The sequence below is a fragment of the Triticum dicoccoides genome, chromosome 3A, assembly GCF_002162155.2.
Source record: "Triticum dicoccoides isolate Atlit2015 ecotype Zavitan chromosome 3A, WEW_v2.0, whole genome shotgun sequence".
In the NCBI taxonomy this organism is placed as follows: Eukaryota; Viridiplantae; Streptophyta; class Magnoliopsida; order Poales; family Poaceae; genus Triticum; species Triticum dicoccoides.
The window spans coordinates 103,898,175-103,913,949 of record NC_041384.1 but is presented as its reverse complement, the minus strand read 5'-3'; the positions used below and the strand labels follow the sequence as shown (position 1 = coordinate 103,913,949).

The 15,775-nt window shown below is 42.5% G+C and overlaps 1 protein-coding gene across 2 annotated transcripts; it reads right to left on the bottom strand.

Annotated features, from left to right (window-relative positions):
• Positions 1-1,590: 1,590 nt before the first annotated feature.
• LOC119267384 (NADH-cytochrome b5 reductase-like protein) lies at positions 1,591-6,042 on the bottom strand. 2 transcript variants are annotated; one of them, XM_037548766.1, is made up of 13 exons: positions 5,779-6,038; positions 5,602-5,644; positions 4,591-4,666; positions 4,143-4,202; positions 3,813-3,863; positions 3,650-3,704; positions 3,436-3,506; positions 3,308-3,359; positions 3,016-3,093; positions 2,679-2,768; positions 2,481-2,594; positions 2,218-2,286; positions 1,591-1,943 (listed from the first exon to the last, which is right to left on the bottom strand). In XM_037548766.1, the coding sequence occupies exons 1-13, from the start codon at positions 5,893-5,895 to the stop codon at positions 1,887-1,889; spliced, it is 933 nt and encodes a 310-aa protein (XP_037404663.1). In that variant the 5' UTR covers positions 5,896-6,038; the 3' UTR covers positions 1,591-1,886. The 2 variants fall into 2 exon arrangements, with proteins under 2 accessions (XP_037404663.1, XP_037404661.1); XM_037548764.1 differs by having other exon boundaries at positions 2,481-2,768; positions 5,779-6,042.
• Positions 6,043-15,775: the final 9,733 nt, after the last annotated feature.

Below are 15,775 nucleotides of genomic sequence, written 5' to 3'. Positions count from 1 at the left end.
CACGGTTTAGCTTCCGTGAGAGACACATGTTTGTTTCTGCGAGAGGCACGGCCGTGCCTCTCGGAAATGAAAAAAAACACATTCTCTTTTTTTTTCGTTCCGTGAGAGATACGGTTTTGCTTTTGCGAGATGCACAGCCGTGCCTCTCGGAAACGTAAAAAAGAGCATGTTTTCTTTTTTTTTTCCTTTTGTGAGAGGCGCGGATTTGCTAAAAAACATGTTTTTCTTTCTTCGGCGAGATGCATGACCGTGCCTCTCGGAAACGTAAAAAAAGTGCTTTCTTTTTTCTTTTTTTTTTCGTGAGAGGCACGATTTTGCCTCTGCGAGAGGCAAGGCCGTGCCTCTCGGAAACAAAAAAGAAGAACAATATTTTTTCCCTTCCGCTAGATGCGTGGCCGTGCCTCTTGAAAACGTTAAAAAACGTGTTTTGTTTTTTATTTTTTCTCCACTGCCATGAGCTCAAAGGTGCATGCTTCCATTTCCTCAGCTCTCCGAAGAACCTGACAGCAGCCATGGCCGGCGACGACTTCGAGAATCTGCGCTCAAGCTTCCCCTCTCTTGTCAAGGAGCTGATTGCCAAGTGCTCGGTCGACGCCTAAGCTCAGTGATGGTTGATGGATCCTCTGATGCTCACTAATTATGCTTTGCTAGCTACCGGTAGTGCATGGATGGTTAATTAATTATTGTACTACTCCTACTAGCTAGGTATCGCTAGGAACCATTACATTACGTCTCTACTAATATGGTAAGCATGCTAGCTAGCTCTCTTCTGTCTAATATTGTTTCAGCAAGGGTACTCTGGCGGTGTTAAAAATGTTATTATATTATGGGACGGAGGGAGTAGTTGTTTGCTTGTCATGTTCAAAATGTCTACATCCACCGTAATTTCATTGCATGTGTGCAAAACTTGCCAATTAATCAGTAATGGAGGGTATTGTGAGTATCAGGTGACGTTGCTGATTGAATCACTATTTCTTCTGCAAAACAATCCGTGAAACATTTGTTCTGCAAATTCTCTTGCTAAACCGTTGTGTTCTCCACTAGTAAATAACACATGAATTTTTTTTCCTAATGGTTTTGCTAATCCAAAGTCGCCTGCTGTTTCTTAGGTCCAAATCAATTTCTAAAAAGTCAACTTCTTCAGTAAACTATTAATATCTCCATATCAAAATATAAGACATTTTTGTAGGCTAATTTTGTAGGCTGAAACATCTTATTTTAGGCTAGTTTTGTAGACTAAAGCATCTTATTTTGGCATGGAGGTAATGCTTTCTAAGGTTTTCGACCAGTCACAGGATGCATCTTCCATCTATCACTGTCCACTGCAACGTGCATATTGATTTTGAATTATCCAAAGCTATGATTTTTTTTCTGCAAAGGCCGGGAGAGCTCTCTTCCGTTATCTAACAAAACACAACCAACAAATACTTTCGAATTCGTCCTTAAAAGACCTCAAATACCCGCTGAACGGGAATAGTAAACGTTAGCCTCTGATAAAATAATCGCCGGCCGGCAGGATTTGAATATGACCTGAAGGAATCGTCCGCACAGCAGTTCCGACGCATAAAAGAAACCCACTAGTTGAGATCATGGCACGCTTGGCTTGTATCAAACTGTTACCTCATTCATTCCAGTATCGTAGAGAGAACGGCCCGGTTAAAACAACACCGCCAACCAGGCGGCGTCAGGTTATTCAGGTGTCCATGCAGCGCGCACAGATGACAAAACGGAACCGAACCGAAATTCTTACAAAAAGATGCACCATACTGTTCTGAGTTTGGCACTAATTGCCGTGGCGCGACAAGAAAAAAAGGTTCAGCTGCGGTTTATTTTACTGCCATGGCAGGCAGCGGGCATGTCAGCGTCCCTACGTTTCCGTGATCGACTCAAAATTTGTATACCATATCTGCCGTGTATCCTAAATCCTTGAGAAGGCCAGTGACCTGCAAAAGAAATCAAATTGGATTGAAGAAGCGGCTAAAAGGGAAAAAATAAATGCTGTAAATACAGTGTACAGTCCGTATCAATGGTGTGCTCCCTTGTTAGCTCTTGACAGGTATATTAGATGGATAATTTAGCATGCAAAGAAGGTCATTTGCCTACCCAGGGATAAGAATCCTAGTCCTACTGCTTTCCTCCAATTGAGTACTACCGAATTGTAAGATTGTTAAATTGCAATCAAATGTACTGTTAATGACAAAATAACATTCGCATTACCTCGCCCTGTGAATAATCCTTTGCCTTATTTCCAGATATGTGATTCATCATTCCAGGAGGACCACAAACCTGACCAAATAAAAACCACGATGAAAAAGGTCTCCTAATAATCCAATTACAGTATAAGAATGGGGTTATCGATATCCATAAACAATGATTCATTGACACTGAGAGAGATAACAAACAAGCTACCATGGACAAAAGTATTCAGATGATATGCTGCTAAAGGCACAGCATGTTCAGAAATGTCAGAAACCACTCACAAGAATAAGAGAATCCTCCCCTGGGCCTGGCAAACCTTTCAAAACCATGTCCTTTGATATGTAGCCAACACCACCCCTCCAGTCACTTGATGGTTTATCGACTGTATAAAACACCTGAAATGTTGCAAAGATATCATGCTTAGCAGCAACTTCACCCATGTGGCAATTGAGCAACCCCAGCAATTCACCAAAGCTAACCTTGAAATTAGGATAGCTGCTGGCAAGTCTATCTAACTCCTTTTTCAGCAAGATATCATCTGGTGACACATTGGCGTAGATCAAGGAAACCTAGACAAGAAGAACAAAGAAAGAATAAGATTAGAATATACAAGGAACATTAACCCAACGATAGAATACTGATGTTGTTTGTGAAAACTATATATAGAGACGTTAATCTGCCTTGCAGCATCGCTGATTAGGGCATAGTGTTGCAGAATGTTCAAGACTTCAAGAAAAATATACTTCTCAACAAAAAGCATATGCATCAAAGTGCATGAAGTCAATGCAAAGAAGCAAAATTGTGATGACAGTTTACCTGAGTGTTGTCATCAGGGTTTTTCAGGATGGCCCTAACAACTTGCAGCATTGGCGTTATGCCAGTACCACCAGCAACCTGGAAGCATAGGAATAAACTGCATTTAGTATATTTGATATGGCTACAGAGCTATGCTTTAATAGAAACAAAAAGGAAAAGAACCAACTGCTCGAAAGCTGTTAAACTGAAGTTATAAGTAAACAAATAATATGAGTACTAGTTTCTCAGCATTGGCCTTGCTGAAATAAAATAAGAAGGTAGATGCTTTGCTAAACTTAAGGTTCTGCCTTACCATGCCAATTTGTCTTTTCATATTTGGGCTATATCTGAGCTTTTCAATGGGCCTATAAGGGAAAGACTTCAGTCACTGAGAGGTAATAATATGTGACGCAGCTAAATCAGATTTTCATTTCACTTTACCCTTTGACTTCGAGAACATCTCCTGGCTTCAAATTAGCAAAATGCTGAGACATTTTCCCTTCGGGATAAACCTGTGCAATAGAAGATCTTCTCAGTATTTTGTGATTCCATTTTCAAAACAAGCTAGCAAATTGCAATAGCACAATAAAAAGAACCATGAATATTCACAAGCAACTAGCAGGTTATGGAATGTAGACATCAATTTTTTGGATACCTTGATTAATAGGTCGAAATATCCTTTAGAATCTGGGTCAGAGATAGGTGTGTACCTGCAGACAACAGGATAAAAGTCTCGTTCGAATTTAATTGATCAAAATTACTATTATAAATTAGGTTATCATATGCAAAAATGGAGAAAAGCTTCTGTGTTTGCTTACGGGCGAATGACGTATTTTCTTTTTCCCTCCACTTCCTGACCTATGGGGGCCCTGAAATGATATAATTGTTTTTGAATGATTAACGTATGTGCAATAATGTGTTTGCTTGATAAAAATAGCATCATTCTTAAGCAATAATTATTATTAGATAGAACAGTGGTTTAAGTTATGGTTAATAGAACAGCTGTTTAAGTTAAGGTTATTAGAACATCATCAGGATCTACGGCATTCATTTAGTTATTCATTTGACATGACTGCGTTTAAAGTTCAGAGAAAAAACCTCTTGGCAGAGATATCTTAGGACTTGGGGACATTAATAAATAGAAATACCTTGTTACAAGACATGAGGCAACATCCAGGCCCAGCTTAGTAGATGGGTCAAACGAAAATCTGCCAGGTAAAATCGCTTGCATAAGACTCAAAATATGAGAACATTACAGATGAACTTAAAAAATAAAACAGCATGATAAAGAGCTGATATTTCAAAGAAAGTTGATTTGCAAATGTAAGTTTGCGTCATTTTGGATTCTTTATGATCTGGTCTACTAAAAATTTGGTATGAAAGTTGAGTGACAAAGAAAGAGAAGTTGTTAACATGAACAACAGAAATCACAGGTGAATTCAGTAACCAATACGTCTAAGCATTGTATTGAAACATACAGACATGCTAGAAGATAATCTACGCAGTAACAATATATCTGCCTATATTGTCACGTAACACAATAAACTATTTAATGCAATCATGTCATCACAAAAGTAGAACTACGGTAACCATTACCTGAATAGCTCTGAATCATGACTAACTGTTGCCTTCTCCTGGAGCTTGAATTCTAACCATTGCTCAGGGTTAAGGGCTGAAAAAGAGAAGGACATAAAGCATTAGTTTACAACTAAAAGCACAACTGATACATATTGTCGCACACTGAAATAACTGAATTGTCTAACGAAAAGGACCACTTTAAACTATAATAAGCTAGCAACCTAAAACTAGAGTTTGGACTCAGGATAACAGGATTCACAGACTTTGACGTTAAGATCATCACACTGGATGTCATATCTGATTCTAAGCAACTAAGTCTTGTAAAACAGCTACGGAGCAGTATCTCACTTTGGAACAAGGCAAAGTAGTCAAATTAGGGTCATAAAAGGTCACTGTACTTAATGGCTAGACATAACTCTTGACAGCACAGTTTCTATCCGCTCATGCCAAAATCCAGCATTCCATCATCTGACAACATAAGTTCATGTACACTAAGTAACTGACAGAGGCATCAGACATGTCTCGATTAACAGTGAGAGGCCTTGATCTATTGTTCATAACAAATGGATGCCTGGCAATGCTATGCGCTTAGGGTTTTGTCATGTGTATTGTGGGATCAGCCTCCTGTCGGCTTGGATTGTAGACCACATTTTGCACACTCTCTCAGTGAACCTATACACAAAGCTCTCGTGTTTTGTCGAAATAGGAGAACAAACAGATAATTGGACACATTTTACTGCACTCTACCGATGCTCCTGACCCAAAAACTTTGTCTAGAAGTCGCTGGTCCTCCGCCAAACCAAAGTGTGGAGATCGAAAACTTCTGGCAGTACACATCCTTTGCGGGTTCAATTGCAGAAGCACATATCAGGCATAACACTATGTTCATTCATCTTGCTACTGAGGAAATGGCATGACATGACAAATGAGATACAGATTTACAAGCTGAATTGTGTAAACTGACAAACCCCTACAGCCACAAGATCGAGAGGAATTTCAAATTTTACAACGAACAGAGCTGGAGCTCACCAACTTTGGCAGCGGCATCTTCCCCCTTCTCCTCCATGTGCGCCTGCAATCATTCGGCACCGTGAGGCAAACATAAACATCGCTTCTTCCCCCTACTAGCCACGACTAGATAGTATATATACGAAGAGGAAAAAAAACAAAGGGTAAATGGAGGGGAGGCGCAGGCAGGTCTCGTACGACGGTGGGGTTCGACGAGGCGTAGAAGAGCGCGGCCCCGCCAACGGCGGCGGCGGCGGCCAGCGGCGCGCGGCCGCGGTAGGTCCCGGCGAGCCTACGGATCAGCAGAGCCGCCATGTTGCGTCGCGGCGGAGGGATCCGATCTGGCGAGGGGCTCCTTCGCCGGCGCGGCGTCGGTGGTGGCGGAAATAAAGCGAGGGGCGGTCCGTCTCGCAACGGAAGCCGATCTGGGGGAGTGTGCTGTGGTGTGGTGACTGGTGACCTGCCTGTGTGTACGTAGAGATTTTGTGTGGGCTTTGGCAGTGTTTAACGATCCCTTCGATGTGGAATGGAAAAATGCGGAAACATTTTCATTTTTTATAATAATTATTGTAGACAGGTTGGCCTAGATTATGCACTGGTTTTTCTAAAATTTTCTTGAGGATTTTCAGCCAGCATGATGCACCAGATTTGCAACTGGTTGTGGAGTATTGTGGTGCATGTTATTGCACGAGGTATTAAAATGATCATCGTTGTTTCTTTGTAAATATCACTGCAAGGCGATTGTTTTACCTTTTTTTTGTCCCGCGTCACTTCGTGGTCCGGATGTGGATGTTTAGCAGTTGGTTATGTTGATTATGGTGAAATTTCCTCTGTTCATTCCTAACCGTAGTTCATTGTGACTGACGGCCTACTCGTTGTCACCAAGAATATGGCGTCTTTGAGGGACATGGATAATCTGCTTCCGAACTCAAATACACCCGCATGAACAGTAATTCTAGAAAAGTAAATCAATCAAAATGAACATCAACAAATTTTCGAACACCCCGCCAATTTTTACATTGAAATGACATCTGCGGAGGCCTGTAAAAAAACAAAAATTGGGGCTCAAAAAGACACATTTTGGAGCACTCATTTTCTTTTTGGCACACGCCTTTAAAGATGTATTTTCATGGCGAAATTTTGCTAGATGTTGTAATATTTGTTGATGTTCATCCACAAAAAATATCAAAGAAAAATACTATTATTTTTAGAATTTACTGTCCATGCAGGTGTATTTGTGCTCAAGATTGGAGTAACACTTTCGTCCTTTGAGTGTACTAGATGACCTGTTGCGTCAATGGCGCAAAGGGCGAGGGCAAGCCAAGCATTCAATAAATATTTAGGTATGAAGTTGATAGGTAGTGTTATAAGAAAGGCAGTATCTTATCTACACTGCCTTTATCAAGCAAGCTACATAGGTAAAGATGCATCATATATATAGCTTTGATTATTTATGATCATTTAGCTCGTGGTGAGTAGTGATGAATCTCAGGTAGAACATTGTCATTGCCATTGTTACACGTGCCCCTTTAATACCATGTGCTCGTCAGATTTTTTTTGCATTTTTCAACAACTTAGTGTTTGAGAAAAATCATACGGTAAAAACTTATGCCCCTTTACATACAGAAAGATTACATAGGTTTATTTAAAAAATATACTATGTACCATCAAAATCATATTTCAAAACATATTTTTGTATCATGGCCTTTCTTTTATAGTTATGATTTTATATACCAAACCCGTGTAGTTAGCATAATGAACAATAATTTTGATTTACACATATATTAACGTTCCTCTCCAATTGCACAGATGAGCATTTCCTTAGATGGGGCTGCTTCCAAAACTCAAACTATCTAAATCATAGTAAAAACTTTAGTGGAAATCTCAGGAACACAAATAGTAATAGGATTGGTTAGAGTAAGTTGTGCTGCAAATGGAAACAAAAAATGCCAGTATCTTTATTCAAATATTGCTCGAAAGCACATGCCTAGGACGTTGCATCTAGATGTTTCCTCTTGCAAGTTCACAATCTCTATATCATCTGAATATTATCTTAAAAGGTTTGGATGCGAGAAAATAACACCTTGGGTAGGCATTTGTAATTCAAAAAGAGCAAACAACTCAATAGTAGATTTTGGAACTGCTAATCCTCCCCAAGTCTTTGCATAATAGGAGTATAGTAGTGCACATGCTATGCTGCAGAAGATTTAAAAATGGTAGATGGCAATAAATAGGCAATTACAAAAACAATCTCTTGACAGAAAGCATAGGGGTCAGGTCAACATAATTAATAAAAATGATCTCCACTAATTAAGAAATAAATAATGCAACTACACACAGATCAAACCATCATTTGTGCTTGGCATCTTCTTGGGCAGCGGCAGCAGTTGCCCGTCGCTCGGCATCTTGGGCAGCTGCAGCAGCGGCGCATCGCTCGGCGTCTTGCCATTCTTCAAGAGCACTAGGACTTCCTCGCCACCTCCCTCGCCATATCTCTATGATCATGCATTCCAAATCGAGCAGGAAGTACAAACTTCAGAGTTCAGAATTACCATGCCAACTAAATTCATCATCAGAATTTGTTCGACACCTGCTTTCCTAGCTACTCAGCCAAGCCAAGGCAGGGTCGGCGTAGGGTTCTGGAAGAGGCCCATGGAGAACTTGACGCGCAGGATCCGGGTGACGGCGTCGTCGATCCTGCTCATGGGCATCACACTACTGTTGACGCGGCCAGTCAGGATGCTGATGAACTGCTGGTAGTTGTTAGGCACCATGAGCTGCAACATCACATCATGATCGGTATCAACTCATTAAGCAACATTGCTGCAAGCACAAATAAGCAAGTATTGTCTGCTTACCATGTCAAGGCCGGCAAGGATAGAAGCCTTGACCAAGTGAGTAGTCAGATCCTGCAGGGGTGGTGATCCTGTCAATGCCCTCCCAGTTGGAGATTACGAAACCATAAAGTTAAGAAGCGACAAAGGCAATGAGCATCTGAACATCTGGAGGATCCAACTAATGAATTTTAGCGCGCAATTGTTTTCCACTCTTTTTTACCTGTAATTTGGGTGTGTTCTTGAGGTATCCGGGGACAAGGTCTAGGTTGGCATGCATCTTGACCCTGTTCTAGCTGGAGTAGGAGATCATGACGGTGGAGACGCCCTTATCCATGGCGTTCTTGTACGCCGGCATGTGGATGTTCATCAGGCTCTTGCGGTTGATGATGGTGTTGTATGAAAGCTGCATATAGCATACCAAAAGCAAGTTTGCTAAGCGCTAATACACTGCAATTTGTGTAAAGTCAGAGGCATGATGGACCACACATATAGTAGGAACAATTAGCAAATTAAGATGTTGTAGTAATTGTACCTCAGAAACGAAGATCGCCATTTGCATGGTTCCACCAGGTTGTACCCCACCGGATTAACAAATCAATCCCACCAGTACAAATGCCCTCTAGAAAAGAAAGAAATGAATGGAATCACAATCATTTTCACAAGTGAAAAAGCAACTAAATAGCAAGCAGCACCTAAATGAAATGTTGTGTTCAGAAGAACTAATGCAATTAAATATGGCCGACCGACAAAATATTAACAGAGATACAAAAACTAACACAGCAAGTACCACAATGATTATACAACAACACGATCATTTGCATGCACTGAATCTTAGCGCCATTACTTATACAGTAGAAATCAAATTAAACGGAAGTCGCTAGAAATTAGTAGATGTAAGTTAATGCACAAACAAACTAAGACTATAAAACAATCTGGTCATATGAGCTAACCATGTAAAGTCTTACAATGGGTAGTGACAGTGTGCAGTAATACGGTTTCTTTTAGAAGCATTCCAAAAAATTGATCAACTAAATGGAAGCAAAGAATAGGAAGTGATCCGACCTTTTCCTCTCATCAGATCCAATATTTTCAGTGGCATCCTTTTTTGTGATTAGTCCAGAACATAAATTGATCCTTCTTCCTCGTTACTTCCAAAACAAAATCAAATCAAGATCATAATGAGCAAATATTAGTTAGTACATCAAATGGAATAAAATCTGCCAAATTGCTTCCGTAAAAGAATAGTCTGAATTGTACAAACATGCTTAATAACAATCATGGTCTAGCAAAACCAAAACGACCAGATTAGTATATGTCATAGCTCACCATTGATATGTTACAAAACCTGGGTCAATTAAGCCGCCAACCTGTTTACAAGCAAGCACAAAACACTATAAACAGCATGAGGCAAACCTTGCAAAAACCCTGGATGAGTCGGGTGGATCTCAAACAATGTTAATTATCATTATTATTATACTCACCTCCTCACATAACCAGTTTCAGATGCAGATAGCAGAATCACCAACAGAAGAAAATTTATATTCAGAAATTTATCCCTTGCTTGCATTTGCAACATTTGAACAAAGCCCATAAACTCAGAATCAATCTCGACTGGTCCTATAAACAGGAGTATTTGCTATCCATAAACAAAACAATGATACCCAGATCATGCAACAACAACGGCCCCTCCACTAATTCATCATTGACAACAAACCCACGAGGAAGAAATGGCAAACACAAGGTATATCTTATTCTTATAGTTATACAACCGAGGAAGACATGGTAAACACAAAGGGTATATCTTGTTCTTATAGTTATACAATAGAACATCTATAAATTGGATTATCTAAACTGAACAATGAAAAACTGTGAACTTAACTATTTTACCTGTAGCTAAAAAATGAAAACCATATATCATAAAATCCTTCCACCTGATAGGGGAAAAACAATGTTTCTTTCATAAATAGCAAGGATACTATTCAATCTGTTTTTCAGCAAAAAAGAGATGTCGCAAAATGCCAGGCTTTCTAGAGCATACATATCACATAAAGAGGGGAAAGCCTAGCATAGCAAGCGAAATAGTTGTTCTTACCAAAGCATTATCAGGTAATTAGCCGAAATATCTGATGAGGCTTGAAGGGGAGAGAAGGATTGAGAGAAGCTCACCTTGAAATCATCCATCCCTCTATGCCAGTGCCGCTCTGAGCTCCTCCCATGCACACCATCTTTAGCCGTCGGAACATCCCCTTCCCAGCAGATCCATGACACTGCTGCTCCTTGTCACACCGTGAGCTGTCCGTTGCCTGGGTCTCCGGCCCCCTTCTCCACCCACACCGCTGGTGCATTCTACATCCTTCAGCATGTGGCAGCACAAAATCCCCATGCAAGCAAATTGACCATACTTTCAATTGAACTCTTCCCCATCGTCTATCATCTTCACTTTGTAAGACACCTTGCTCCATTTCTCTCTTCTCTTTGCGTCATAATGTGTTCTGATACACTTCTTCCTCTTTTTGAACCTCCACTACCTGGTATGATCCACCCTCGAATAGAATCTGTCCACTACTTGGTATGATCCACCCTCGAATATATCTTGCCTGCGTGCCGCTCTATGGCACCGCTCCACTCTGTTAATAAGACACACATTCACATTAGTAATTAGTCTACCATTTTCAGTTTTATGACCAAACAAATTAAAACCAAAAAAACCTAGAATCCTTGTCATTTCCTTCTCATAGCTCTTGCCCGACTAATGGTCAAATTGAAGTCTCGTGTACTGCCTCGAGAAAGTGTGCATTGGACTGCTTGTCGCATGTATGTCTTCAGCATGCTCTTGCACTCTTGCTCCTTTGTGAGCTGGCTTCACCACATTTCAATAGGATTATTAGTGTATTGCTAGGTTTTCTCAAATGCACTAACCCAACCAGCACACGGCTTCCGGTCTGGTGGTGCACACCCTATCCTGAGCCTGTAAGTTAAACATTTAATTCACATTCAAACTCTCATGTAGGATCGACCATCGAAGCCATAATTCAGAATCAAACTCCACCAAGCTAATCCAGCAGTTCAACATTATATCAGTTAAGCTACGCATTAAGTAAAGGACAGAGTCGCCTGTACTGCAGCGTCATATCGCTACAAATATTCCTGACTTTTCGGTATTTTATTACTGAGTATAAACACAGAGCAAACCATACCTTTTTTTGTCAGCTTCAGGATTCATCTTCAATCAATTCTACAGATTGAGCAGGCAACCTATCCAAATTCAGATCCGCATTAGAGATCCGATGCTGCACGCAACCACGCATGAAGGAGGCGGGCTGGTAAGCTTGGGGAAATCCCCACCATCGTTGCCGCCAACCGCCTGACCGCAACCATACCCAGCATTTGAGTCAGCAAGAATGGCAATTCCCGCTCCGCTATTCGCAAACACAAGACCAGAGGAACCGGAACTGGGTGCTCATGGTTTTCGGCGAACTCCTCTCGCAGTGGAACCTGAAAAAGGATGGCAATGGCGGCGACCAAGGCCCGTCAGATGGGACGCACAAGAAATCCTCAAATACTTGCAGAAAATTTATTCAGGAAATGACAGAGTAGACTGAGAATCAACAAAGCAACTCACCTCAGATGTAGCACGCATCGAGGAGACCTGCTTCACCCTCAATGATCCACCACTACCTCACACACACACGTCATGGCACCTCCTCTTGGAAATATGCCCTAGAGGCAATAATAAAAGTATTATTATATTTCATTGTTCATGATAATTGTCTTTTATTCATGCTATAACTGTATTATCCGGAAATCGTAATACACGTGTGAATACTTAGACCACACATGTCCCTGGTAAGCCTCTAGTTGACCAGCTCGTTGTGATCAACAGATAGTCATGGTTTCCTGACTATGGACATTGGATGTCGTTGATAACGGGATCACATCATTAGGAGAATGATGTGATGGACAAGACCCAATCCTAAGCATAGCATAAAAGATCGTGTAGTTCGTTTTGCTAGAGCTTTGCAAGTGTCAAGTATCTCTTCCTTCGACCATGAGATCGTGTAACTCCCGGATACCGTAAGAGTGCCTTGGGTGTACCAAACGTCACAACGTAACTGGGTGACTATAAAGGTGCATTACAGGTATCTCCGAAAGTAGCTGTTGGGTTGACACGGATCGAGACTGGGATTTGTCACTCCGTATGACAGAGAGGTATCTCTGGGCCCACTCGGTAATGCATCATCATATTGAGCTCAATGTGACCAAGGTGTTGGACACGGGATCATGCATTACGGTACGAGTAAAGTGACTTGCCGGTAACGAGACTGAACAAGGTATTGGGATACCGACGATCGAGTCTCGGGCAAGTAACGTACCGATTGACAAAGGGAATTGCATACAGGGTTTGATCGAATCCTCGACATAGTGGTTCATCCGATGACAACATCGAGGAGCATGTGGGAGCCATCATGGGTATCCAGATCCCGCTGATGGTTATTGACTGAGAGCGTCTCGGTCATGTCTGCATGTCTCCCGAACCCGTAGGGTCTACACACTTAAGGTTCGGTGACGCTAGGGTTATGAAGGTATGTATATGCAGAAACCCGAATGTTGTTCGGAGTCCCAGATGAGATCCCGGACGTCACGAGGAGTTCCGGAATGGTCCGGAGGTAAAGAATTATATATAGGAAGTGCTATTTCGGGCACCGGGACAAGTTTCGGGGTTATCGGTATTGTACCGGGACCACCGGAAGGGTCCCGGGGGTCCACCGGGTGGGGCCACCTGTCCCGGGGGGCCACATGGGCTGTAGGGGGTGCGCCTTGGCCATCATGGGCCAAGGGCACCAGCCCCTATAGGCCCATGCGCCTAGGGTTTCCCCCTAGGAGGAGTCCTAGTGGTGGAAGGCACCCCTAGGTGCCTTGGGGGGGAGGGAAACCTCCCCTAGGCCGCCGCCCCCCTAGTAGATCTCATCTACTAGGGCCGGTGCCCCCCCCCTTGGCACCCCTATATATAGTGGGGGGGAGAGGAGGAGAACACACCAGCCCCTGGCGCCTCCACCTCCCCCCGTTACGTCTCTCCCTCGTAGTCTCGGCGAAGCCCTGCTGCTGTGACGCCCTGCATCCACCACCACGCCGTCGTGCTGCTGGATCTTCATCAACCTCTCCTTCCCCCTTGTTGGATCAAGAAGGAGGAGACGTCTCCCGTCCCGTACGTGTGTTGAACGCGGAGGTGCCGTCCGTTCGGCGCTGGTCATCGGTGATTTGGATCACGTCGAGTACGACTACATCATCACCTTGCAAGCTTCCGCACGCGATCTACAAGTGGTATGTAGATGCAAACTCTCTCCCTAGACTCGTTGCTTAGATGAACTCATAGATGGATCTTGGTGAAACCGTAGGAAAAATTTTAATTTTCTGCAACGTTCCCCAACAGTGGCATCATGAGCTAGGTCTATGCGTAGTTCTCTTTGCACGAGTAGAACACAACTTTGTTGTGGGCGTGGATTTTGTCATCTTACTTGCCTCTACTAGTCTTTTCTTGCTCAACGGTATTGTGGGATGAAGCGGCCCGGACCAACCTTACACGTACGCTTATGTGAGACCGGTTCCACCGACTGACATGCACAAGTTGCATAAGGTGGCTGGCGGGTGTCTGTCTCTCCCACCTTAGTTGGAGCGGAATCGATGAACAGGGCCCTTATGAAGGGTAAATAGAAGTTGACAAAATCACGTTGTGGTGATTCGTAGGTAAGAAAACATTCTTGCTAGAACCCAATTGCAGCCACGTAAAAGATGCAACAACAATTAGAGGACGTCTAACTTGTTTTTGCAGCGATTGATCATGTGATGTGATATGGCCAGAAGTTGTGATGAATGATGAATTGTGATGTATGAGATCATGTTCTTTGTAATAGGATTCACGACTTGCATGTCGATGAGTATGACAACCGGCAGGAGCCATAGGAGTTGTCATTATTTTTTGTATGACCTGCGTGTCATTGAATAACGTCATGTAAACTACTTTACTTTATTGCTAAACGTTAGTCATAGAAGTAGAAGTAGTCGTTGGCGTGACAACTTCATGAAGACACGATGATGGAGATCATGATGATGGAGATCATGGTGTCAAGCCGGTGACAAGATGATCATGGAGCCCCGAAGATGAAGATAAATGGAGCTATATGATATTGGCCATATCATGTCACAACTATATAATTGCATGTGATGTTTATTATGTATTATGCATCTTGTTTACTTAGGACGACGGTAGTAAATAAGATGATCCCTTATAAAATTTCAAGAAGTGTTCTCCCCTAACTGTGCACCGTTGCTACAGTTCGTCGTTTCTAAGCACCACGTGATGATCGGGTGTGATGGATTCTTACGTTCACATACAACGGGTGTAAGACAGTTTTACACAGCGAAAACACTTAGGGTTAACTTGACGAGCCTAGCATGTGCAGACATGGCCTCGGAACACGGAGACCGAAAGGTCGAACACGAGTCGTATGGAAGATACGATCAACATGAAAATGTTCACCGATGATGACTAGTCCGTCTCACGTGATGATCGGACACGGACTAGTCGACTCGGATCGTGTAACACTTAGATGACTAAAGGGATGTCTAATCTAAGTGGGAGTTCATAATTTGATTAGAACTTTATTATCATGAACTTAGTCTAAAACCTTTGCAAATATGTCTTGTAGATCAATGGCCAACGCTAATGTCAACATGAACTTCAACGCGTTCCTAGAGAAAACCAAGCTGAAAGATGATGGCAGCAACTACACGGACTGGGTCCGGAACCTGAGGATCATCCTCATAGCTGCCAGGAAACAATATGTCCTAGAAGGACCGCTAGGTGACGCTCCCGTCCCAGAGAACCAAGACATTATGAATGCTTGGCAGTCTCGCGCTGATGATTACTCCCTCGTTCAGTGCGGCATGCTTTACAGCTTAGAACCGGGGCTCCAAAAGCGTTTTGAGCATCACGGAGCATATGAGATGTTCGAAGAGCTGAAACTAGTTTTCCAAGCTCATGCCCGGGTCGAGAGATATGATGTCTCCGACAAGTTCTACAGTTGTAAGATGGAGGAGAACAGTTCTGTCAGTGAGCACATCCTAAAGATGTCTGGGTTGCACAACCGTATGACCCAGCTGAACATTAACCTCCCAGATTAGGTGGTCATTGACAGAATCCTCCAGTCGCTCCCACCAAGCTACAAGAGCTTTGTGATGAACTACAACATGCAGGGAATGGAAAAGACCATTCCTGAAGTGTTCTCGATGCTGAAGTCAGCAGAGGCTGAAATCAAGAAAGAACATCAAGTGTTGATGGTCAATAAGACCACTAAGTT

Excerpts from the sequence above, each read along its gene's own strand:
- LOC119267384 (XM_037548764.1), bottom strand. The coding sequence starts at position 5,895 with ATGGCGGCTCTGCTGATCCGTAGGCTCGCCGGGACCTACCGCGGCCGC. Across the intron at positions 3,360-3,435 it reads GATGTTCTCGAAGTCAAAGG|GCCCATTGAAAAGCTCAGAT; the intron begins GTAAAGTGAAAT and ends TTTCCCTTATAG. Across the intron at positions 2,287-2,480 it reads GGGAGGATTCTCTTATTCTT|GTTTGTGGTCCTCCTGGAAT; the intron begins GTGAGTGGTTTC and ends TTATTTGGTCAG.